The sequence below is a fragment of the Callospermophilus lateralis genome, chromosome 1 (genome assembly GCF_048772815.1).
Source record: "Callospermophilus lateralis isolate mCalLat2 chromosome 1, mCalLat2.hap1, whole genome shotgun sequence".
NCBI classification, from domain to species: domain Eukaryota; kingdom Metazoa; phylum Chordata; class Mammalia; order Rodentia; family Sciuridae; genus Callospermophilus; species Callospermophilus lateralis.
The window spans coordinates 137685095-137711484 of NC_135305.1; the positions used below are offsets into that span (position 1 = coordinate 137685095).

At 39.6% G+C, this 26390-nt stretch overlaps 1 protein-coding gene across 2 annotated transcripts in view; it reads left to right on the plus strand.

Annotated features, from left to right (window-relative positions):
• The window catches only part of Gnb1l (G protein subunit beta 1 like), a 70271-nt gene that overhangs the window by 14438 nt on the left and 29443 nt on the right, over window positions 1-26390 (plus strand). The window contains exons 2-3 of one of the 2 annotated variants that reach the window (XM_076858736.1): window positions 21782-21919; window positions 22392-22517. In XM_076858736.1, the coding sequence (XP_076714851.1) occupies window positions 21792-21919; window positions 22392-22517 (254 nt within the window). In that variant the 5' untranslated portion in view covers window positions 21782-21791. The remainder of the gene's footprint in view (window positions 1-21781; window positions 21920-22391; window positions 22518-26390) is intronic. The other variant, XM_076858825.1, reaches the window with a different exon arrangement.

Genomic DNA, 26390 nt, shown 5'->3' on the forward strand with positions numbered 1-26390 from the left:
CCATACTTGAAGGGTAGAAGTTATACAATCCCCCTTTTAGAGTGGAATAGCGATGTAAAGGAGAATTCTGCATGGGAGATTTGTTTTCCTTCCCCATTTTTAAATTTATTCAGTCATTTCTTTACCTCAGTATGGACTCATGGATATTTTATTATTAGATGTACTTTGCCAGCACCATCACAAATGGGACACAGAAAATTGCTCCTTCCCTCAAAATCCTCCCCTTCATGGCATTTGGCAGTGAACCCCTTCCCCTTTTCTGACCTCTGGAAGCCACTGATTGGTCCTCAGACCTTCTTTTTTGCCTTTCTCAGAATGCCATACAAATAGAACTGTACAGTGGTAGCCTTTTACTTGACATAATTATCTGGAGACTCATCCATGTTGTTGTGTTTTATCAGTAGTTTTTTTTTGTTGTTGTTGTTGTTGTTGTTATTGCTGAATAGTATTCTACTCACCTGAGGGTGGCCATTTGAGTTGTTTTCCATTTGGGATGATTATGAAAGAAACTAAATATTCATGTATAGTTTTTCATTTGCACATAAATTTTCATTTTTTCTAAATATCCATGAGTAGAGTGGCTGGGTAGTAGAACACATACCTATTTTTTTATAAGAAACTGCCAAACTGTTTTTCAGAGTGCTCATACCACTTTTCATTCTCTCCAACAATGTATGAAAGTTCCTGTTGCTCCACATTCTTGCCAGCCTTTGGTTTCTTTTTCTTCCCCTTAATTTTAGCCATTCAAATGGGTATGTAGTGGTATTTCATTATGGGTTTAATTTAGAATTCCTTAAAAGCTAATGTTGTGCATCTTTTTGTAATTGCCATCTATATTTCTACTTAGGTGAAATGTCTGTTCCAATCTTTTGTATATTTTTAATTGGTTTGTTTAATGCTAATGGCTTTTGTTTTTACACAAGGTATACTTATATTCAATAAACTGCGCATATTTAAAGCAATAGATAGTTTTCACTATCTGTTGACACCATCCCTACACTCTAGATAATCATTGTCCCTGAGGTTTCTTCCTGTTCCTTTGTGTGCTTCCCTTTTCCACTTCCCTGCATTTCCCATCCCTAGGTCTCCACTAATCAGCTTTTCCATCACTTTAGCCCACTTAGCATTTCCTAGAATTTTATATAAATAGAATCACAGTATACTCTTTTTCTGGCTTCTTTCACCCAACACAATTATTTTGAGATTTATTCACATCAAAGCGTGTGTCAGTACTTCCTACCTTTTTACTGTAGAGTATGGAAATATTCCATTGTGTGTATATACCGTTGTTTGTTCAGCTGTTGATGGGTATTTGGGTTGTTTCCAGAGTGGGACTGTTTTCTAAAGAAATGACCAAAATTTATTCCAAAGTGGTTGTACCATTTTATAAACCCATCAGCAGTGTATGAAAGTTTCAATACTTCCCAACAATTGGAATGATCAGTCTTTTTAATTTTAGCCATTCTGATGGCATTTTCTTGTTGTTTTAATTTGCATGTCCCTAATAACCATAGGTGTAGAGTATATTTTCAAGTTCTTATTTGCCATTTGCACTATTTTTTTTTTTTTTTTTTGGCAGTACTGGGGATTGAACCCAGGGTCTTGAGCATACTAGGCAAGCACTCTACCATTGAGCTACATACCCATGTTAGCATTTCTTTTGCCCATCTTAAATTTTGTTGTTTTAGTACTGAGTTTGGAAAATTATTTATGTTCATTATACAAATTGAATTCTTTTTTTTTTCTCTCTGTGTATGGATTGAACTCAGGGCCTTGCACATGCTAAGCATGAGCTCTAACACTCAGCTATACCTCTAGCCCTCTTTACTAAATATATGATTTTAAAAATTTGCAATATTTTCTCTCTGTAGATTGTCTTTCTTTTTTCCTCTCTTTCTTTTTCTCCCTTCCTCCCTTCCTTCTTTCCTTCCTTTCTTTAGGGCCTTGTGCATCCTATCTAGGGAAGCATTCTACCACTGAACTATACTCCCAACCCCTGCAATTTCTTAATGGTATCTTTCTTTAAAAAATTTTTTTTAGTTGTCAATGGACCTTTATTTTGTCTATTTATATGCAGTGCTGAGAACAAACCCAGTGCCTCACACATACTAGGCAAGCACTTTACCACTGAGCTACAACTCCAGCCCAAAAGTATCTTTCAAAGAGCAAAAGTTTCTATTTTTATTGAGTCAAGTTTATAATTTTTTTCTCTTATGAATGATACTTACTGAAAGATTTTTAAAAATCATGCTTGGATGTTACATTTTGCCCATACTCTTTTTTTATCATTGGATATAGTCCTATGGTTTTTCTTCAGTGTGTTAATGTGATTTATATTGATAGATTTTGAATATTGAGTCAACTAAGGTAAATTCCAGTTGATTATGATGTATTATTTTTATATATTGTTGGATTTGATTTGCTATTTTTGAGTATTTTTTTATCTACATTTATGAGGGATATTTGTGGTTTTCTTTTGTTGTACTACCTTTATCTGGTTTGGGTATTAGGATATTGCTAGCCTCATAAAATTAATTAGGCAGTGTTCTTTTTTTTTTTTTCTGTTTTCTGGAAGAAACTGTAGGACCAATTTTATTTCTTTTTTAAATATTTGGTAGAACTTTTTAGAAGTCATGTGGGCTGGAATGTTGTATCTATTTTGTTTTTGTAAGAATTTAAACTGAAAATGCTGGCTGAGAATGTAGCTTAGTGGTTTATACTTGCCAAGCATACATGACACCTTGGGTCCAATCCCCAGCACCACTGAAGAAAACAAAAGACCCTAAAGATGCAGGGTTTTTTTTTTTATTGTTGTTGTTTTGTTTTTTAAATTTTTTAGGTGGACACAATAACTTTATTTTTTTTAATGTGGTGCTGAGCATCAAACCTAGTGCCTCACACATGCTAGGTGAGCGTGCTACCACATCCCCAGCCCCTATTTTTTGTGTGTGTTTTTTTTTTTTTTTTTGGTGTTGGGGGACTGGGGATTTAACCCAGGGGCAATTTACCACTGAGCTACATTCCTTGCCATTTGTTTTTATCTGTCTGTCTGTCTGTCTGTCTATCTATCTATCTATCTAATCTATGTATTTATTTCTGAGACAGTCTCACTAAGTTGCTGAGGTTGGCCTAGAATTTGGAATCCTCCTGTCTCAACCTCCTGAGCCACTGGGATTACAGGCATGTGCCACCACATCTGGCTCTAAAGATGCAATTGTTAAAGTCTATATAGGGCTATTCAGGTCTCCTCAACTACTCTGTGGTTTTCAACTTTTTCATTTTTATCTAAGTTGTTGAATATATGTTCATTGAGTTGCTCACGCTGTTTCTTATTACTCTTTTAATGTTTCTCATGTCTGAATGATAACCCTTCTTTAGTTGCTGTAATTTGTTTTTTTTTTTCCCATTTTATCATTGTCATTTCAGCTCGAGACTTACCAATTTTATTGATTCAAAAAAAACCCAGATTTTCTTGTAATATTTCTGTATTAGAGAAAAATCATCTGAAAATAGTTGTACTATTTCCATTTCATTTATTTCTTCACTAGTTTTATTATTTCCTCCCTTCTGCTGAATTTGGCCTTATTTAGTGCCTCTTTTTCTAATTTCTTAAGGTAGGTCATTGATCTGGAGACCTTTTTTATTTTCTATTTTAAGTATTTTAATGCTATAAATTTCCCTCTAGGAGAGTAATGTCAGCAAGATGGCCAAATAAGTTGCTTGTTGCTCATCCCCTCCACAAAGAATAAATAACTATATTTTGACTGGATGGATAAGCACAAACTCTAGAGAGTAGAAGGGAAGTTGTAAAATCCCTATAGGGCACAAAACAAACAAAAAATAATAATATAGCACCATAGAGAGGAGACTGAGTCACCCTGCCTCTCCCATACCATTTCCCCAACTCAGATCAGCTTGAGGCGAAGACAGACTTATGTTTCTAAAAAAAAATAATAATAGGCTAGAGACTCCCATTGGTTTCCATTTCTTCTGTAGATGACTAGGAGCCCTTAACGACCCAAACATGGTTTGGAGAGTTTCCCACAGTTCACAAGGCTGTTGTGCCACAGAATAGGATTTCACATTGTACACCCTCTACCCACCATGACCTAAACTGCTGTGGCTTACTGCCATCTTGAAACTGGATCTGCTGCTAGAATGCATATCACCTAGAGGACTAGTGGGCACAGTGTACCTTTATTCTTGAGACTCTGCCATCATTTCACTATGCTTATATGAGTAACTGCAGAACCACAACCCCAACTGCTAAAATCCTAGGTCTATCTAAAAGGCAGAGACCCTGGCTTCCAAACCCTCTTGGCACCCACATTCCAGGGAACTTTTGAACTTGCAGAGGGAAAGCTGACATACAACCAGGGACCTGATATTTCTTTGTATACATCTGTGCATGACCTGACAGCCAACAAGGTAACAGCTTCATCCTGCCCCCTATGGACCAGCTGCACAGCTGACCAGCTTGCAACAACAATACACACCCGAACCCAGCCTTGATAGCCATCAAGGTGGCAACTCCTCCCCTCCAGTGAACCTACTATACAGTCCACAAGTATACAAACCCAATCTGTCAGCCAACCAAGTAGAGAGCCTGCCACACAATCAGTGGCCTACAGCGTCTGTGGACCCCATGTTTGGTGTAGCAGCCTTATTTCTAGCAAAACCACATCACACCACCACGGTTACAAACACTCATAGCCTCAGTCACAGATAACCATAGATATCGTTGAGAGGATAATAGTTGAAGAAACTATACAGAAACCACACTACTGTATCAACCCAGAATCAACTCTAACATGTCATACTGAACTGACACTTCTACACCTATCTATAGGAAAAAGTTTCCATACCAAGGTAGGGATGGTAATCTCTCCAAAAAGTTGGAAAAGGCAACTGTTGCACGAGCTGCACAGATATCAACGTAGGGACACAGGAAACATGAAAAAGGAAGAAAATATGATACCCCAAAGTAACACAATAATTCTCTAGTAAGAGACCCCAAGGAAAAGGAAATTTATGAAAAACCTGAAAAGGAATTAAAAATAACCATCTTAAGGAAGCTTGGAGAGATACAAGGGAATATAGACAAATGGTTTAATGAAATCAGGAAAGGACTTTATGATTTGAATGAGATATTTAACAAAAAACTTAAAAAGGGATCAAACAGAAGTCTTTCCGCAAAAGAATTTAGTGAATGAAACAAATACAACTGAGGGCCACAAACAACAGGCTAAAACAAGCAGAAAAAAGTAATTTCTGAACTTGAAGACAGTTCTTTAGGATTAACCCAGTCAGAGGAAGAGAAGTGAAGAAAGCCTATGGCACTTATGAGATGCCTTTAAGTAAACATGTATTCACATTATAGGACCTTAAGAGGAACAAGAAATGGAGAAAGGCACAGAAAACATATTTAACAAAATAATAGCTGCAAACTTCCCAAGTCTTGGGACAGAGTTGGTCATTTAGGTCCAGGAAGTTCAAAGAACCCCAATTATATTGAACCCAAAGAGATCCTCTCCAAGGCACATTATAGTCAAACTGCCAAAAATCAAAGATTTCTAAAAGCAGCAAGAGAAAAAAATGATAAATCACATATAAGTGCATCTCCCTTAGACTAAGGGGTTTCTTAGTGGGAACTTTAAAGGCTAGAAGAGAATGGTAAGATATATTCAGAGTGCTGAAAGAAAAACATTTACCTGCCAAGAATACAATACCCAGCAAGGCAATCCTTCAGAAATGAAGAAGAAAAAATGTCTTTCTCAGATAAGCAAAATACAGGAAATTCCTCACCACTAGGCTAGCCTTACAAAGAAATGCTTAAGGTTAAAAGTAGAATGACAATAACTGCCATCATGAAACATACAAAAATCATAAAACTCACTAATGTAGTTAAAAAATGGAAAGTAAAGCAATCCTTATCGTTACAGAAAACCATCATACCACAAAGATTAACAATAAGAAGAAAGGAACAATAGATAAACAAAACAACCAGACAACAGTGAACAAAATGACAGGAATATATTGTTATATAATAATAACTTTAAATGTAAATGGGTTAAACTCCCCAAGTTAAAAAATTATATATACTACTTGAATGAATAAAATATATATACTACTTAAATGAATACCAGCTCTGTGCTGCCTACAAAGGACTCACTTCACTGGTAAAGACACAGATTGAAAGTGAAGGCATGGAGGCCTGGGGAAGTGGCTCAGTGGTAGAACACTTGCCTAGCACGTGTGAGGCACTGGGTTCGATTCTCAGCACCACATACATACATTCATACATACATGCATAAATAGCCAAGGCTGTCTTTGAAAAAAATAAATAAAATAAAAAAGGGCTGGGGATGTGGCTCAGTGATTAAGTGTTCCTGGGTTCAATCCCTGTTACCACCCCCACCAAACAAAAACACCCAAAACAAAATGGATTCAACAAAAGGCTATAACAATTAAAAATATGTATGCATCCAAGACTGAGTCACCTAAGTATGAAAAATAAATATTGTTAGATCTAAAGGGAAAGGTAGACTCCAATACAGTAATAGTTAGGAACTTTAACATCCTGTTTTCATCAATGGACAGATTAACCACACAGAAAATGAATGATGAAACATTGAAGTTAAACTGTATTATAGACTAAATGGGCCTGATATACTTCACAGATCATTTTGTCCAACACCTGTAGAATACACATTCTTCTCATTAGCACATTTTCCAGGATATGTCATATGGTAGGTCACAGAACGTATCTCAATAAATTTTTAAAAATTGAAATCACATCATTTATCTTCTCTGACCAAATGTAATAAAATTATAAATCAGTAAGAGGAACTGTGGAAATTATACAAGTACATGGAAATTAGACACTAGGCTCCTGAACAACAAATGGGTCAATGAATAAAAAGAAAAAATTTAAAACTTCTTAGAACAATAGACATTTGAAACACAGCATAACAAAACCTGTGGGAAACATCAAAAGTAGTACTAAGATGTTAATGGTAAGAAATTATTACATCAAAAAAAGTAGATTTCAAATAAATTACACTGCAACTCAAGGAACTAGAAAAGCAAAATCAAGCCAAACTCAGACCAATGGAACAGAATAGAAGACATAGACATACCCACTAAATAGTTATCTCATGCTAAACAAAGGAACCATAAACATACATTGGAGAAAAGATGGCCTCTTCAACAAATGGAGCTGGGAAAACTGAAAATCTATACGTAATAGAATGAAACTGAATTCCTATCCCTCACCCTGCACAAAACTCAAAGTGGATCAAGGACCTAGGTATTAGACCAGAGACTCTGTGCCTACTAGAAAAAAAGTAGGCTCAACTCTCCATCATGTCAGCTTAGGAACCAACTTTCTCAACAAGACTCCTAAAATGCAAGAAGTAAAATCAAGAATCAATAAATGGGGGCTGGGGTTGTGGCTCAGTGGTGGAGTGCTGATCTATCATGTGTGAGGCACTGTGTTTGATTCTCAGCACCATATAAAAAATACATAAATAAAATAAAGGTATTATGTTCATCTACAACTAAAAATGTTTTTTTTAAAAAAAGAATAAATAGAATAGTATCAAATTAAAAAGCTTTTTCACAGGAAAGGAAACAATCAAGAACATAAAGAAAGACCCTACAAAATGAAAGAAAATCTTTGCCACCTGAACCTCAGATATATCATTACTCTCCAGGATATACAAACAATTTAAAAAACTAACACATAATAATAATAATAATAATAATAATAATAATCATCATCAGTAAATGAGCAAAGGAACTGAACAGGTACTTCACAGAAGAAGAAATATGAGTAGTCAAAAAATATATAAAAAAATGTTCAACATCTCTAGCACAGAGAAATTCAAATTAAAACTACACTTGAGATTCATCTCACTGCAGTCAGAATGGTGATCATCAAGAAAACAAGTAACAATAAATGTTGGTGAGAATGTGGAAGAAAAAGTTCACTCATACATTGCTGGTGGGACTGAAAATTGGTGCAACCACTATGGAAAACAATATGGAGATTCCTTAGAAAACTTGGAATGGAACCACCATTTGACCCAGTTATCCCACTCCTCAGCTTATACCCAAAAGACTTAAAATCAGCATACTACAGTGACGCAGCCACATCAATGTTTTTTGCAGCTCAGTTCACAGTAGCTAAGCTATGGAACCAACCTAGGTGCCCTTCAGCAGATGAATGGCTAAAGAAACTGTGGTGTATATACACAATGGAATATTACACAGCCATAAAGAAGAATGAAATTACGGCATTTTCTAGTAAATGGATAGAACTAGAGGCTATCATGCTAAGTGAAATAAACCAATCCCAAAACATCAAAGTTCTCTGATATTTGAATACTAACCATGGTAAGGGAGGAGGATGGAAGAATAGGAGTTCATTGGATTAGACATAGGGGAATGAAGGGAAGGGAGAGGGAATGGGAATAGGAAAGATAGTAGAATGAATTAGACATAGCTTTCCTATGTTCATATATGACCAGTGAAAATCCACATCATGTACAACAATTAGAATGCAATCCTAGTTAGAATGTTATACTTCATGTATGTAGAATATATCAAAATACACTCTACTGTCATGTATATCTAAAAAGACCAAATAAAAATTATTTTTAAAAAGATCAAACTCAAAATTAGTAGAGGGAAAGAAATTAAAATCAAGGCAGGAATAAATGAAATTGAGACAAAAATTACTGAAACATGTTGATTATTTGAAAAGAAACAAAATTAGCAACACTCTAGCTAGACTAAGAAGAGAGAAGACCCAAATAAATGAAATGACAAAAAAAGGAGACATTACAACTGATACCACCGAAGTATGAAAGAAGTATATACCAGTAAATTGGAAATCCTAGAAGAAATGGATGAATTCCTGGATATATAACTTACCAAGAGTGAAACATGACGAAATAGACAACCTAAACACCAATAGCAAGCAATGAAATTGAATCAGTAATTTAAAAATCTCCCAGCTGGGCACGGTGGTGTACACGTATAATCCCAGCTACTCAGGAGATTGAGGCAGGAAGATTACAAATTTGGAACCAGCTTTGGCAATTTATTGAAAGCCTCTCTCTCAAAAAAAATTTTTTTTAATTAATTAATTTATTTATTTAACAAAAGAGCTGGGGATGTAGCTCAGTTGTTAAACACTCACTGGGCTCAATTCCTAACACCAAACAAACAAAAACTCTCAGCAAAGAAAAGTTCAAGGCTGAATTAAGAAGGAGAGAATTCTTAAAAATTTATTGCCCAGACAAGGATACAACACCACCAAAATTACAGACCAAGACCCTGGTGGACCATATATGCAAAAATTCTCAGCAGAATAGTAGCAAACCAAATCAAACAGCACATCCAAAACATTTCACACCATCATCAAGTAGGATTTATCCCAGGGATGCAACACCGGTTTAAAATACACAAATCAATTAACATGATATATCAATAGAATGATAGAAACTATATGGTCATGTCAATAGATACAGAAAACAGCATTTGGTAAAATTCAACATCCCTTCATGACAAACACTCAATAAATTAGTTATAGAAGGAACATATCTCAGCACAATTAAGGTAGTAAATGATAAGCCCATAACTAACAGCGTAACATTGGGAAATGTGTTTCCTCTAAGACCTTCAACAAGACAAGGATGCCTGCTTTCACCACTCTCATTCAAATTATTACTAGAAGTCCTAGCCAGAGCAGTTAAATAAGATAAAGAAATAAAGGGCATCCAAATCAGAAAGAAGGAGGCTAAACTATCCGTATTTATGGATGACATGAAAAACCTACATACAACCAAAAAAAAAAAAAAAAAAACCGTTAAAACTGATAAATAAATTCAGGAAAGTTACAAGATACCAGATCAACACAAAAAAATTGGTAGTGTTTCTATTATTTAGTAATGAACTAGATGAAAAAGAAGCCAAGAAAGCAATCCCATTTGCAATAGCTACAAAAAAAACCTCAAAATACCTAGGAATAAATTTAACCAAGGTGAAAGAACTCTACAGTGAAAACTATAATTGATGAAAGAAACTGAAGAAGACACTACAAAATGGAAAGATATCCCATATTCTTAAATAGGAAGAATTAATATTGTTGAAATATCCTTACTATCCCAAGCAATCTAGAGATTAAGTGCAATCCCTATAAAAATATCAATGATATTCTTCACAGAAATAGAAAAAAAATCCTAAAATTCCTATGGAACTATAAAAGACATTGAATAGCCAAAATATGCCTAAGCAAAAAGATCAAACTGGAAGCATCACAATACTACAGAGCTGTAGTAACCAAAATATCATGGTAATGTAGTAACCAAAACAGCATGGTGCTGGCATAAAGAGAGACACACAGGCCAATGGAGATGAACAGAAAACAGAGAAATAAATCTATATATTTACAGCCAACTGATTTTTGATAGAGGCACCAAGAAAGGATCTTTGAAGAAAGGACAACCTCTTCAATAAATAGGGCTGGGAAATGTATATATCCATATGTAGGAGAGTGAAACTTGATCACTTTCATGATGTATACATTGTTAACTTTGTTACTGTAACAGAATACCCGAGATAATTAACTTGAGAGAAAAGGTTTATTTAGCTCACAGGTCTGGAGATTCCAGTCCAAGATTAGGCAGACCCATTGCTTTGGACTTCGGGTGGATATGCCAGATGGCATTGTGGGGGGAACGCATAGAGAGTAAACTGGTTACCTCATGGCCAGGAAGCTGAAAAGAGAGAGGAAAAGACCAGGATCCCAGAGTCCCCTTCAAGGGCATGCCCCCAGTGACCTAAGGACCTCCCACTAAGTCTCAACTGCTAAAGGTTCCACACCTCCCAGCAGCAGTCTTAGGGAACAAGCCTTTAAACCATGAACCTTTGGGGGGAACATTCAGCGGAATGGAGAGACAAGCAGTAGAATGGGAGAAAATATTTGCAAACTATACATCTGACAAGGGATTAATATCCAGAACATATATGGAACTAGAAAACTGAAACAATAAAAAAACAAGTAATACAATTAAAAACTGGATAAATTATCAGAATAGACACTTTTCAAAAGAAGAAATTCAAATGGCTAACAAGTATATGAAAAACTGGTCAACATCACTAAAATTAGGGAAATGCAATCCAAAACCATGAGTTATTATCTCACCCCAGAGTGGTTATTATAAAGTAGCAAATGCTGGCAAGGATGTGGACAAAGGAGGACTCATGTAAATTAATGCAGCGATTATAGAAAGCAGTATGGAGAGTTCTGAAGAATATTAGAAATACAACTACCAAATAATCCAGCAGTTCCACTACTGGGTCTATATCCAAAGGTATTAAATTGGTATGTTGAAGAGGTCTGTACTCCCATGTTTTTTGTTTATTTTTATTTTTTCACCAGGGATTGAACCCAGTGGCACTTAACAACTTGAGTCACATCCCCAGCCCTTTTAATTTTTAATTTTGAGACAAGAGGCTTAGAACCTCACTAAGTTGCCCAAGCTGGCCTTGAATTTGCAATCTTCCTGCCTCAGCTTCCCAAGTAGGGAGATTACAGATAAGTGACACCATGCCTGACTAGGCATTTTTTATTCAAGTAATATTTTTGCTCTAATCTTTCTCTTCTTGGACTCCATTATCCTGAAAGTTAGACTTTTACTTTTATTCAACAAGTCCCTAATGGTCCAATCATTTATTTCAATCTTTTTTCTTTCTGATCTTATACTGAATAATTTTTATTGATCAATCTTTGTGTTCTGTCATCTGCCATCCTATTATCAGACTTTTTTTTTTTAGTTTCAGATATGGTATTATTCAATTCTGAAATGTCTGTTTTTTAAAAGGTAATTTCTATTTCTTTGTCAAGAACTACTTCATTTATGAGGGGCTGGGGTTGTGGCTCAGTGGTAGAGTGCTTGCCTAGCATGTGTGAAGCACTGGGTTCAATCCCCAGCACCATACCAAAAAAGCTAAATAAACAAAATAAAGGTATCATGTCCATCTACAACTAAAAATATTTTTTTTAAAAAAGGAACTACTGTGGCTAGGGTTGTGGCTCAGTGGTAGAGCGCTTACCTAGTACGTGTGGGGCCCTGGGTTCAATCCTTGGTACTACATATAAACAAATAAAACAAGGGTATTAAAAAAAAAGAACTACTTCATTCATGAATGTTTACCTTTGCCTCAAGACATATAATCATAAAAGCTACTTTCCTAAATCATAAAATCTTTTTCTGAATGGGGCACAGTGGTACTCACCTGTAATCCCAGCAACTCCGGAATCTGAGGCAGGAGGGTCACAGGTTCAAGGCCATCCTCAGCAATTTAGCAGGGGCCTAAGCTATAATAAGAAAATTGCTTAATGAGACCCTGTCTCAAAATAAAAAATTAAAAGGGCTGGGGATGTAGCTCAGTGGTAAAGCACTCCTGGATTTAATTCCCTGCAACACCCCACTACACTCCCTACACAAAATCTTTTTCTGATATTTTCAACTTCTGAGTCCTCTCAAGGTTGACATCTGTATATTATCTTTTCCCTTGAGAATTTCTCTCAGTTTTCCTGGTTCTTTGAATGTTCAATAATTTGGGATTGTATCCTAATTAAGTATTAGGTGGGATCTTTGGGAAAATGTTTTGTGTTCGCAGGAATTGTCACCAAGTTAGCTGTGTATCATAGATTCTGTTTCACCTGCTGTAGACTGTGGTTTTAATCTCATTTCTCAGACTAGCCTCAAATTTGTGCTCCTCCTACCTCAGCCTTCTGAGTAGCTAGGTGGACAACCACTATGCCCGGCTCACTTAAGAGTTATTTAATGAATGGTTCTTAATTTCTAGTTGGGGAGTGCTTTTTGGTTTTTACTTTGTTCATTCCCAATTGTATTCCATTGGCACATAGAATTTTATTGATAATTATTTCTTCTTTATAAAACCCACTGATGTTTCTTTGTGGTCCAATGTACAATTTTTACATGTTTCATGAGCACTTGAGAAGAAGGTATAGGCTGTATATCAGAGAAGTTGCACATAGATTCATGATCTCTTCCCTGTCATTTGTGGGAGTTTGAGTCATTTCATCATTATTGTGTACTTTTTCTGACTTGCACTAAAAATAGTATGTCACATTCTCCAATCATTATAGGCTTCTGTAACTTCTTGCATCTTCTGCTTTATAAGAGTGAGATCTTTGTTACTTAGTGAATTGATGTTCAAAGTTGTTGTATCTTCATTGTGGATTACAAACTTAAAAGTATCAGGCTTTGTCAAGTGAAAGCTTTTTGGCTGGAATTCAACTGTGTGATATTGATATTTCAACCCTTTATTTTTTTAAAGTTTTTTTTTTTTAGCTATAGTTGGACATACTATCTTTATTTTACTTATTTTATGTGGTGCTGAGGATCAAACCCAGTGCCTCACATGTGCTGGGCAAGCACTCTGCCACTGAGCCAACCCCGTCAACCCTTACTTTATTTTAATTCCGTTTGTCTCCTATACCTTTGCCTATCTCTAATTTTAGTCTTTTGGAATCACCATGTTTACTTTGTTTTCTTATTGACATGTATTCTTTTTTAAAATTTTTTTAAATTGATTTTTTTAAATCTTTTTTTTACATTTTTTTGTAGTTGTAGATGGACAGAATGCCTTTATTTTATTTGTTTATTTTTATGTGGTACTGAGGATCAAACCCAGTGCCTCATGCATGCTAGGCAAGCTCTCTACCACTGAGCTACAGCCCCAGCCCCATTAAATTGATTTTTAAAAAATAAATGACAGCAGAATGCATTATAATTCTTATTACACATATACAGCACAATTTTTCATATCTCTGTATAATGTATAAAGTATGTTCACACCAATTCATGTCTATACATGTACTTTGGATAATGATATATATCACATTCCACCATCCTTGCTAACCCCCTGCCCCCGACTCTTCCCCTCCCACCCCTCTGCCCTGTCTAGAGTTCATCTATTCCTCCCATGCTACCTCTCCCTGCCCCACTATGAATCAGCCTCTTAATTTAGAGAAAACATTCGGCATTTGTTTTGGGGGGATTGGCTAACTTTACCTAGCATTATCTTCTCCAGCGCCATCCATTTACCTGCAAATGCCGTGATTTTATTCCCTTTTATTGCTGAGTAATATTCCATTGTATATATATGCCACATTTTTTTATCCATTCATCTACTGAAGGGCATCTAGGTTGGTTCCACATTTAGCTATTGTGAATTGTGTTGCTATAAACACTTATGTGGCTGTGTCCCTGTAATTTGCTGTTTTTAAGTCCTTTGAGTAAGGAACAAGGAGAGGGATAGCTGGGTCAAATGGTGGTTCCATTCCTAATTTTCCAAGAAATCTCCATACTGCTTTCCATATTGGCTGCACCAATTTGCAGTCCCACCAGCAATGTAGGAGTGTATCTTTTTCCCCTACATCCCCACTAACATTTATTGTTGTTTCTCTTCATAATAGCTGCCAATCTTACTGGAGTGAGATGATATCTTAGAGTAGTTTTGATTTGCATTTCTCTAATTGCTAGAGATGATGAACATTTTTCATATATTTGTTGATTAATTGTATATCCTCTTCTGAGAAGTGACAAGTATTCTGAGTCAGTGAGTACATTCTGAACATAAGTTCTTTAAAAGATAATATGTATTGTGAATATTTTCTCCCTGTTTATAGCCTCTTTTTTAAACTTCCTTAATGTCTCTTGATGAGAATTGTGATTTTGAACTTCATCCTTGTAAGACTGGAGTTTATTCTTTTCAGTTCTATGTAGTATTCTAATGTGTGTATTTACCAAACTAATCCTATTCTGCAGTTGATAGCCACTTTGATTGTTTCTAGTTTTTGGTACTATGCACAATAATGCTGTGAACATTGATATACAAGTCTATTTGTGCACATCTCAAAATTTCTTTACGGTATATTTAAGAGTAGGGATACTCAGTCACAAAGTGTGCAAGATAGTACCAGATTGTTTTCTAAAATGGTTGTTTCAATTTATGCTCCTTTCAGCATGATAGAAGAGTTACAGTTGTTCTGCATCTTTTTCAGCATTGACAGGCTGTTTGATATTTTGTTAATGGGCCAGGAGTATAATTATATCACATTATGGTTATGACCAACATTTTCAAGATTATTAGTTTAAACATCCTTTCGTATGTTTACTGGACATTTATGTTGCATATGCAGTATCTATTCAAGTCTTTTGCTTGTTTTTCTTGGATTTGCTTCCCCTGCTCCTCTGCCTCCCCAGTTCTGGTGTTTGCTCTTTTATTGCCTTGATCTGTGTATTCTGAATGTGTCTAATAGGAACTTGTCTATATCCCTGTCCCCTAGGATGCTGCTATACATTTTAAATCTACTGAAAAGTTGCAAATGTGGTGTCAATTGCCTGTACACACTTGACCTGTATTCACCAATTGTTAGCATTTTGCAATATTTGCTATACTTCTGTGCCTATATATAATTATCTCCCTGTGTTCATAGGCCTCATATCTGTGGATTCAACCATTTGTACAGACATTTTCCTTGTTATCCTCCAAATAACATAGTGACCATACATATAGCATTTACATTATATTGGGCATTATAAACATCTACAAATGATTTAAAGTATATAGGAGAATGCACATAGATTCCACACAAATACTATTACCATTTTATATAAGAAACTTATGCATTCTTAGATTTTGGTATCCACATTATGGGGCCAAGGGATGTCCTGGAACCAATCTCCCGTAGATACTGAGGGACAACTGTATTCATATGTAGATGGATACAGATTAAGAGAGATTTTTTCTATTAAGCAATAAGAAAACAAATAACCCAATCAACAAATGGGCCAAGGACCTGAACATACACTTCTCAGAGGAGGATATACAATCAATCAACAAGTACATGAAAAAATGCTCACCATCTCTAGCAGTCAGAGAAATGCAAATCAAAACCACCCTAAGATACCATCTCACTCCAGTAAGATTGGCAGCCATTATGAAGTCAAACAACAACAAGTGCTGGCGAGGATGTGGGGAAAAGGGTACACTTGTACATTGCTGGTGGGACTGCAAATTGGTGTGACCAATTTGGAAAGCAGTATGGAGATTCCTGGGAAAGCTGGGAATGGAACCACCATTTGACCCAGCTATTGCCCTTCTCGGACTATTCCCTGAAGACCTTAAAAGAGCGTACTATAGGGATACTTCTTCATCGATGTTCATAGCAGCACAATTCACAATAGATAGACTGTGGAACCAACTTAGATGCCCTTCAGTAGATGAATGGATTAAAAAAATGTGGCATTTATACACAATGGAGTATTACTCAGCACTAAAAAATGTCAAAATCATGGAATTTGCAGGGAAATGGATGGCATTAGAGCAGATTATGCTAAGTGAAGCTAGCCAATCCCTAAAAAACAAATGCCAAATGTCTTCTTTGATATAAGGAGAGCAACTAAAAACAGAGCAGGGAGGAAGAGCATTCGAAAAAGATTAACATTAAACAGGGTCGAGAGGTGGGAGGGAAAGGGAGAGAGAAGGGAAATTGCATGGAAATGGAAGGAGACCCTCATTGTTATACAAAATTACATATAAGAGGATGTGAGGGGAAAGGGAAAAAAAATCAAGGGAGAGAAATGAATTACAGTAGATGGGGTAGTGAGAGAAGATGGGAGGGGAGGGGAGGGGGGATAGTAGAGGATAGGAAAGATAGCAGAATACAACAGTCACTAGTATGGCAATATGTAAAAACATGGATATGTAACCGATGTGATTCTGCAATCTGTATACGGGGTAAAAATGGGAGTTCATAATCCACTTGAATCAAATGTATGAAATATGATATGTCAAGAGCTTTGTAATGTTTTGAACAACCAAAAAAATTTCAAAATAAAAAAAAAGTAAAAAATATATATATGTTTTTTCTGGGCTGGGGTTGTGGCTCAGTGGCAGAGGGCTTGCCTCACACATGTGAGGGACTGGGTTTGATCCTTAGCACCACATAAAAATAAATAAACAAAAATAAATTTAAAAAAGAGATTTTTTTCTGAAACATTTTGAAAATAAATTGCTGATATGATAACTATTCACACCTAAATCCTTTAGCATACATCTAGGAATAAGGACGTTCTTCTATATGAAATATCAGTGCTGTTTTCCTTCTCAAGAAAATAATTCTACATGATCTGCAGTTCATATTCAGATTATCCCAAATGTCCCAAAAAAATGTCCTTTATAGTCCTCACTTTTTTGATCCAGGATCAAATTTAATATCCAGGATCTAAGATTCATATGTTGCATTTGGTTGTGCTGTCTCTCCCTTTTGATTTTTTTGTTTGTTTGTTTTCCTTGATCTTGACCTTTTTCATGAGTCTAAGCTAGCTATCTTGTCCAGTGTCTCCTATCTGAATGTATCTGATTGTTTCCTCATGGCCAGGTTCAGGTTGAACATTGTTGGCACAGATATGCAAAGCTGGTGCCTGACTTCTTATTGCATCATGTGAAGAGATGTGATGCCTGTTGTTTACTATTGGCAGTGCCACCTCCTATCAGTTGGTGAAGGTGGTGACAGCCAGATATCGCCATTGTAAATATACATTTTCTTTTTGTGATTAGATAATCTGGAGAGTAACACCTTGGCATGATGCGAATCTGTTTCCCAGCAACCTTTTACTAGATTGGATCCTATTCAAATCTGTGGTGATTTTTAGTCTTGCTTTCTACTTGTAACCACAGTTCCCTATTTTTATTTCCTTGAAACTTGAAACATTCTTATTTTATATACCTAAGTGCTTTGCTCTGTGGACCTAGTTCTGCCTCCTGTTGTTTCTGATGGCTCTCACTCATGGTGCCATGTGTGCTTTGTTTGTTTTTATAATTTCTGACCATAAGACTTTATCTGTGATTTCACTAACACCTGGGTAGAAGGTGGAGTCTCTGAGAAGACATACTGAAGTTTTGGAGAGCTTCTAAGGTGATGTGAGTCGGGGGTGAAACCTTCAGGCCAGCATCTTTCTTGCACTATGGATGATGCAGGTTTAGTTCTGGTTTAGCTTAAGCATGAACTGAGCATATAGCCTTGTTAAGTTCCCATCTTTATTGGGTTTCTCCTAAGAGACTAGCCACCTTGAGAGGGCCCTAAACTTTGTCTTTTGTCACCTCAGAGGCCATCAGAACCCAAATCCCAGGTTACCCTAAGCAGATGCCCTTAGAAAAGGTGCCAGCTGCAGGCTTTGCAGACCTCAGTAGGTTGCTATGTCTGTCCAAAGTATAAAGGTGGGGTGCAGCCTGGTCCCAGCCACCCACTATTGGGGTCCCCTCTCCATGGAAATAACCCTGAGGCCTTCTGTGCTGCTGCTGCTGTGGTGTCCCAGCAGGATACTATCATGCCATGGCCAAGGGCCTGTGGGACTTTCAGGGTGTTTGTAGTACCTTAAGAAAGGCTGTCAGAGTTATACAGATTGTATCAGATTCTTTCCTTTTAGTTTTTTGAAAGAATCTGTCTGGCTGTGGTATTTTAAAAAGCAGGCAGAACCGAAGTTGTACTCTAGATCAAATTTCCTATTCCTTTGCCCTCTGGGAAGAAAAGACAGGGATAGAGCTGGGCATTGCATAGCACCCCGTGGCTGGTGCTACACACAAGCTGTATGCAGGGGCTGCGGCCTCCACCCCAGGAGGCCTTGTGCCAGGGGAGATAGGATAATGGGATTATTCTCAATTAGATTAATAAAGAATAATTAGATGTCATAAATCAAGTAATCATAGGATATTGTCATGGGAAAAATATGTAGGTAGAATTAATTAGTTTTCAAATAAAGCGTTTATTTTAATTGCTTGAAATGATGGAACCCTTAATTGCCGATGCATCATTTTGGACTGAGCATTTCGGCTGTTGTAACAACGTGATGGGTTTGTTCCCTGAAGTTCTAGGGAAACAATAGAGGAGAACTTGATTTCATCACCTCACAATAAGTCTTCTGCTGTGAGGTTCTGGAAACTCCCACCAGGCCGCAGGCAGGTGGCAAGTGTGGGCCGGGCTTCAGCTGGCACTGCTGCGTGTGTGTGTATGTGTGTGTGTGTGTGTGTGTTCTAATACATGTGTGAAATGTGTTTGCCTGTGAGCATGAATGGGCATGTGTTTGAGTTGTGAATATGTTTTTGGGTGAATGAGGGTCTGCATGAGTGTGTGCATATCAGTAATGTTCAAGTGCATACATGTATGCATCTGTAGGTTTGTGAGTGTGCATATGTGAGTCTAAGCATATATATATATATATATATATATATATATATATATATATGTATATATATATATATACATACATACATACATACATACATATATATATGAATTTAAGACTTTAAGCATGTGCATGTATGCATTTGTGAATGTGAGTGTATGTGTGTGCCTGTATTATGTCTTATTCATGAATTATGCACATGTGTATATGTGTCCTGTGTATATGTATGTGTGTGCACACGACTACAGTGCTGTGCTGCACATGGGAGCCTGGGCAGAGATGGCCTGTCAGAACCTGCTGCCTGGTGGGAGGGATGCCTATCCTGACTTGGTGCTTTTCTATAGGTTGAATTGCTTTAGCCAGGGCAGCGTTCTTGGGCCCCTTTGGAACTGGGACCCACAGCCTTGGATCTGTCAGGACATCCATTGCTCAGGGCCCAATAGCTGCCACTCTGAAATGTCTTCCAGGCCAGCCTGCTGGTAGCATCCCTTTCAGCATTTGGGGCCCTGTCATGGGCCAAAGCAGGAGCATGGGTCCTAGGAGCAATGTGGGGTTGGGTCTCTCTCTTCCTGCAGGAAGCCATCCTTCCATTTGGGAAGAGTTAGTTGACTTTTAGCCCAAAGTGAGAGGGGCTATTTGACGAAACTCTTTCTCAGCAACATCATTCTCTGTGAAAGCCCTTGAGAGAAGCAGGGTTTGGTTGATGTTGGCCTGCCACCTGAGGTCCAGGAAAGGAAGACCCTCACTCTGGTGTCAGAGTCTGTTCCTGGACCTGACTTTGTGGGTTCTAGCCCTAGCCTCTTAAGCCTAGCAGTCCTCCCTGCACAGGCTATGGTTATCTTTTGAGATCTTTGCTCTGGCCCTTGCCTACTTTCTATGCTCTGTGAAACTTGGAAACTACTCCTTGCTTAGGGCCTGGAGTAGCTTTGGGGAGCAGCTCTAGCAGGTAGGCTGCAGGGCTTGGTGGTGGAGGCATAGCTGAAAGAAGTTGCTCTATGTGGGCTGCCCATTCAAGAAGTCCGCCCCTCTCCTTTCTCCGTACCTACTCATGTGCTGTATGTGACCTCAGCCTATGGCCCCCTCTTCCTTTCACATCCCATTCTGGCCTCCCAGCCAAAGCTTGGTTTTGGAGGAATTCTTTCTTTTTTTGCTCCCATTTTCTTTGCCTGCTGGTCCTTCTGATGGCTATGGTGGCTTCCCCAGCAGAGCAGGCCTATTTCTCCCTGCTATGTGCTGCCTGCATGTGAGTGGATTTGGGACTGTTCCAAAGACCAGGGGAAAAGGCCCCCAGGGCACACTGCTTCAGCCCTCCAGCTATCTACTTTGCCTTTTACCTCTTCACCCTCCACTTAGCACTGACACATGTGCCCTTGGCCTTTGGGACAAGTCACTTATGGCTCTGGGTCACCTCTGCCTCTCAAGAGCAAACACCTGTGAGACTGAGGTGGCATGGAAGGCTCTGCAGGGTTAAATGAGTGGGATGGGCTCTAAAAGTACATTGGAAGCCTCTCCTTTGCAGGGTGGATCTTAGCAGGTCTTAAATGCAGACTCTGTGATTGAGGAAGTGGCTACCTATCTGTGACAACAGCCCCATGGGGAGCAACCAGACAACTCTGCTCTGGCCTCTGTCCATATACTGCAGCACTGGCTACTGTGCTCCTTGGTGATGGCATGCAGACTTTTGAGCACTCAAGCCTGAGCTCAAGGGCCTTGGGTAGCACAACCAAACTATTTCCTGCCTCAGTTTTCCCAAAGTAAAGGAGTGCTTCTTACTCATAGGGTTTTTGTAATAATTAGAAATTTGTGAAAATATAGCCCAGGACCCAGTGAGGCTATTTGCTGTAGAGGTGAGGAGGGCACCTCTCCTTCAGCCCCACTGGGACCCTATGTGGTACCTTGCCGAAACTGGATTTTACAAAGAAGTGCACAGATAGTCCTAGGAGAAGGTTCAGGAGTCTTTTTTTTTTTTTTTTTTTTGGCAATGTTGGGGATAGAACCCAGGGTCTTACATTTGCTATGCAAGTGCTCTACCGCTGAGCTACACCCCCAGCCCCAAGAAAAGGATCTTTACCACTGGCAGTGGAAAGGAATTCTTGGAGACAACATGGGACTCTATATAGGACCCTGAAGGCCAGAGTAGCCAGGGGTAGGTGCAAGTGCCCTATATTTGTCCAGGAAGGGTTCAGGTTGGGACCTTGTTGGGTACAGAAGCTGATAGGCAGGATAGGGATAGGATATCCAGGGAGGGTTCCCAGATTCCAGAAGGAGCAACCAGAAGAGGTTGGCAGTTGAGGAAAGGATGGGCCTCTTAACTCTGGCATGGACCCCTGTGGCCCATGCAGGGGGATTTGGGGAAACAGGAAGTCTTCCTCCTCCCAAAATGGCCAGGAACACTGAGCAGGGCAATGTCCCAAACACCTCTGCCCAGACTCCCTTCCTGGAGGAGGACAGAGAGTACTGTCACTCACATGTCTTCCTTTGGTCTACAGGTGACTACGCATGGCAGCCCCCCTTGCACCACAACCACCAGATCCCCAGTTTGTCCTCCGAGGTACACAGTCAGCAGTGAATGCTGTCCATTTCTTTGGAGGAACCCAGGCTCAGGGATGCCCTCTCCTCTTTTCAGGGTGAGTAGCAGGTGCCCCATCCTGAGCCCAGGAGTAAAGTCAAGTGGTCATAGGCTAGCATGGAGTCAATTACTTGTTTGAGTACTGGCAGAGGGCTTCAACCACCTGTCACCTATGCTCATTGCACTTTTAGAGACTATTTGATATGTATCCTTTTGGGAAGCTAGGAGGAACAGGGATACACAGCTTTTTAGTATAGACCATCTAGTTTACATTTTTATGGCATGGCCCTCACTCTGCTCCAGAGTAGCACACACCACCCAAGTTCCCAGGCAAAAGCTCTCGATGCCCTCTCAGTTTTACCCTGTGTTCACAGTTAGAGCTGTCAGCTATTATACTTAAATTCTTGATCTGCTGAAATGCCTGTATCCATCAGCTGTGTGTGGTGTCCAGGTTGGTCCCAGAGTGAGCTCAAAGTGTCCACCTGACTCTAGCACCTATCCCTGACCTATGCTTGGCTCTTTTCTAACAGGTCTCAGAGTGGCTTGGTACACATCTGGAGCCTGCAGACACGGAGAACAGTTGCCACCCTGGATGGCCATGGGGGCCAGAGTGTGACCTGGCTGCAGACACTGCCCCAGGGGCCACAGCTCCTCAGGTAGGTCACAGTAGCAGTGAGTCAATGGAATCCCATCAGGCCCTCCAGCAAGAAGCAAGAGCTCCCTAACAGAGGTCCTTGTGGTTCTCACTTAGCTGCTAGGGAAGAAAGAGGTGACCTGAAGGATTCCGGGAGCAGTAGCCAGCTTGACCAGCATGTAGGGGAGCAAGGGCAGCCTTTTGTCCTTGGGAAAGCATGTAGATCTGACTTCTACAGCCCCATCATCCTCACTGGGGCTCTTCACTGCTCTGAGATGGGTCTGGGAGGTGATATACAGGAGATCAGAGGGCTGGAGCTGGTGACATTGAGGTGGCTGCTGCCAGCCTGGGTGTGAGAAGGTGGAAAAGGCCAGGCTTCATGGAGGGCATCAGATTGTGACTTGGAGTTAGGCAGAGTTGACAGCACCACATGTTTAGGGGAAGGGAGTGGAATGAAGCATATGTTTGGAGACTAAGAGCCAGTAAGGAAATAAGTAAACATAGCAGGTCAAAGACTGGGTGCTGAGACTCTTGGACCTGGAGCCCTGGCCTTGTGTCCTTTCACTGAGTTATACTAGCCCATCTGACTGTCACATTGTGGTTTGTTTTAGTGTACTTCTGAAGTAGGTGCTGTGATGGGGCTAACTTCCTGCCTATAGGCCCTATAGCATTTCCTGTGGTTTTTGCCCATTCAGTCTCCTTTTTCCAAAGTCCTGAGCCCATGTATTAAAGACTGTATGTGTGTTTGTTTTTGTGCATGTTTTGTCTCCTACAAATTACTTGGGCATCATTTATAGGCTGCATCATAGCTGGAAAGGACCTTAGAAGTTGCCTATCCCCATTGAGATGCTCACTGACCCAGCCTCTTATTAACTCAAGGGTGGATTCTGGTATCCTTGGTCTGTCCCCAGGCAATGTGTTTAGAGTGGGCTGGTTGCTGGTTATCCAACCCTCTTAACTGTGATTCTATCTGGACAGGTAACTACTTAGAAGAACCTAATAAATGTTTAAGGATGGTTCTTCCTGCAGCCTGGTGCCAGCCTGTGGCTTCTGAGCAGGATCTGTTATTCCTAGTGGAAGAGACCACATGTGAAGAGGCCACAGAGAGCCTGGCCAGTGAACAGCATGAGGGAGTATGAGGGATTTGGGGATGGGCAAACTCGGGAACCTCAAGTAAGAGGCATCTCTTGGTAGTTGACTAGGGCTGCATTTTGACATTGCCACTGCAGCATTGTGGAGATGGTGGAATCAGGGACACTAGGTGGGCCAGAAAGGAGCAGGAAGGGGCAGATGAATGAGTAAGAGGCTTTCCACAGGGAGAGGAAAGGACAGGGCATCATAGGGACAGGGAGAGTGTGCAGGGAACCAATAAGAAGTCCTCTCTCAGGGCTACCTGTCTGCCATAGCAGACTGTTTGTCTTCAATCACAGAAATATCTTCCCCTAAGCAGGTTCAACTGTTGTCAGCCCAGGAATGCACCAAGTGAAATATCCACCTTCTTGAGCAGCCTCTGGCCCCACATGGGCCTGCTGCCACCTTCTGAGACTTGGCACCCATCACGTCCAGAGCATTCATGAGCCATTACCTTCATGGCCTAGAACTCCAGAAGGACAGACTTATTTTCCTGTTCTAGACTTGATGCCCAGGACTCCTGGGTGCTATGGAGTCTAGTTCCCAGAGTAAAAGTCATCTGACAGTCTGCAGAGTACTTTTGTGCCTGACTCATGCTGTATCACCAACCCAAAATGGCTGGCAGATGGCCGAGGGACCACAGTTGTTCAAGAGGGTGCTGGCTCTGACTTTTGTGCTTGTAGAGTCCTTGTTGAAGGAGCTTAACTCCTTTCTGGCTAAGCTGCCCCAGCTCTCCTCACTTTCATATAGAGAACTCTGTGTAGTTTTAGTCTTTCCTTGATTTTCAAAGTAGGCCTCATTTCCATATACTCCTCTAAGCCACTTGCACAAAGAGTGATCATTTGTAAATGTTCTCCCTGAGTTTTCAGCTGAGAGATAGACACTTGAGGGCCTTCTGCTCCTCCTGGGCCCAGATGCCTGGGTAGCCTTCACAATCCTTTGGGCTGGGACCATGGAAGGCACACTCAAAGGGCAAGCTTAAAGCAAGTGTTTGATGGTGCCTCTTATCCCAGCTAGAATGGTGCTTCAGCAGACCCTCTCCTCTCCAGGTAGGGCCCCTCTCTGAGTAGGGCTCCTCTCCAGGCAGGTGAGGCCATGGGTCAGGAAGCCTGCAGGTGGCGACTGCAGGTGTGGAATGCCCAGGTGCATTTGCATTGCACTAGAGACTACAGCCTGCAGAGGCTGGCTATACTTGGACTGTAATCAGCTGTGTTTGAAAGCCAAGTCTCTCCAAGTGGTCCTTGAAGGGGGCTATGAGCTTTCATGTTTGGGGGAGGCTAGAGGATAACCAGCTCCACCTGTACCATGATAGCCACCTCAGCAGGAAGTTTCTTTTACCTTTTTTATGGTGAAATGTAACATACTTAGAGAAAAGTGAAAGAATGAGTGTACAGACTATTGCATCATCACAGAGGTAGCACCTGAGTAACTACTTCCTGGTCAAGAAGTGGGTGCTGCCAGCCCTTCAGCCCCACTCCCCCAACCCTACCTGCCACCCTTAAAAATGTTTCCTGCCCTCCCCAATGACATAGGGAGACCCAATGCCTTGTTCTTGCTTTACCTTCTTAATATATGTCTCAAAAAAAGTATAGATTAGTTTTTTCTGTGTGTTTTTTTTTATTGTTGGTTGTTCAAAACATTACATAGTTCTTGATATATCATATTTCACACTTTGATTCAAGTGGGTTATGAACTCCCATTTTTATCTGTGTTTTTTTTTTAACTTAAAAAGGAACAACAGCTTCCTCTGTGTCTGATTTCTGTCACTTGTCCTAATCTCTGCAAGGTCCACCATGGTACATATAGCTACAATTAGTTGTGTAAAGGTTTTTTGGTGGGGAGAGGAGCATACTGGAGATTGAACTCGGGGCACTCAACCCTTGAGCCACATCCCCAGCCTTATTTTATTTACAGATAGGGTCTTGCTGAGTTGCTTAGCACCTTGCCATTGCTGAGGTTGGCTTTGAACTCACAATCCTCCTGCCTCAGCCTCCTGAGCTGCTGGGATTACAGGCGTGCATCACTGCACCCAGCTTCCATTAGTTGTGTTGTGGCTGTTTTTTTTTTTGTTGTTTTTTTTTTAATGGTATCTATTAGATGCATCTTCCTGTTTCACTTACTATGCTCCTGTAGGTGAAGATCTGGGTTACCCACTTGGGACTGTTATGAATGAAACTGCCAGGACAGCTCCTATCTGAGTCTCTTGGTGCCCAGATGAAAACATGTCTATGGGTTGGAACCTGCACCTAGAGCTGGAATGTCTGGGCCACAGTGCGTACACACATTGGACTTGTCAGCAGATGCTCATCTGTACTCCTGCAGCAAGATCACCTCCCTCCTCTGTTCCCCCTCAGGACAAGGGTATTTCTGAGTATAATTTGAATTGAGTTTTCTAATCACAGTGGACCTCATTCTTGTATTTATCAGCCATTGGGATAAACTCTTTTTAAAAAAAAAAAAAACATTTATTCTTTAGTTATAGGTGGACACAATACCTCCATTTAGTTCTTTCTTTTTTTATGTGGTACTGAGCATCAAACCCAGTGCCCCACACATGCCAAGCGAGCACTTTTCCTCTAAGCCACAACCCCAGCCCATTGGGATAAATTCTTAAATACCTCTTTGATCTCTTGCCTGTTCTGCCAAATTGACTGCCTTTTTCTTAGTGACATATAGAGTTCTTTTTTAGAATTTTTATATCAAAAATTCTTTCTCATGACGGCTCATATTTTTTTACTCACTTAATGGTGTCTTCAGTGAACCA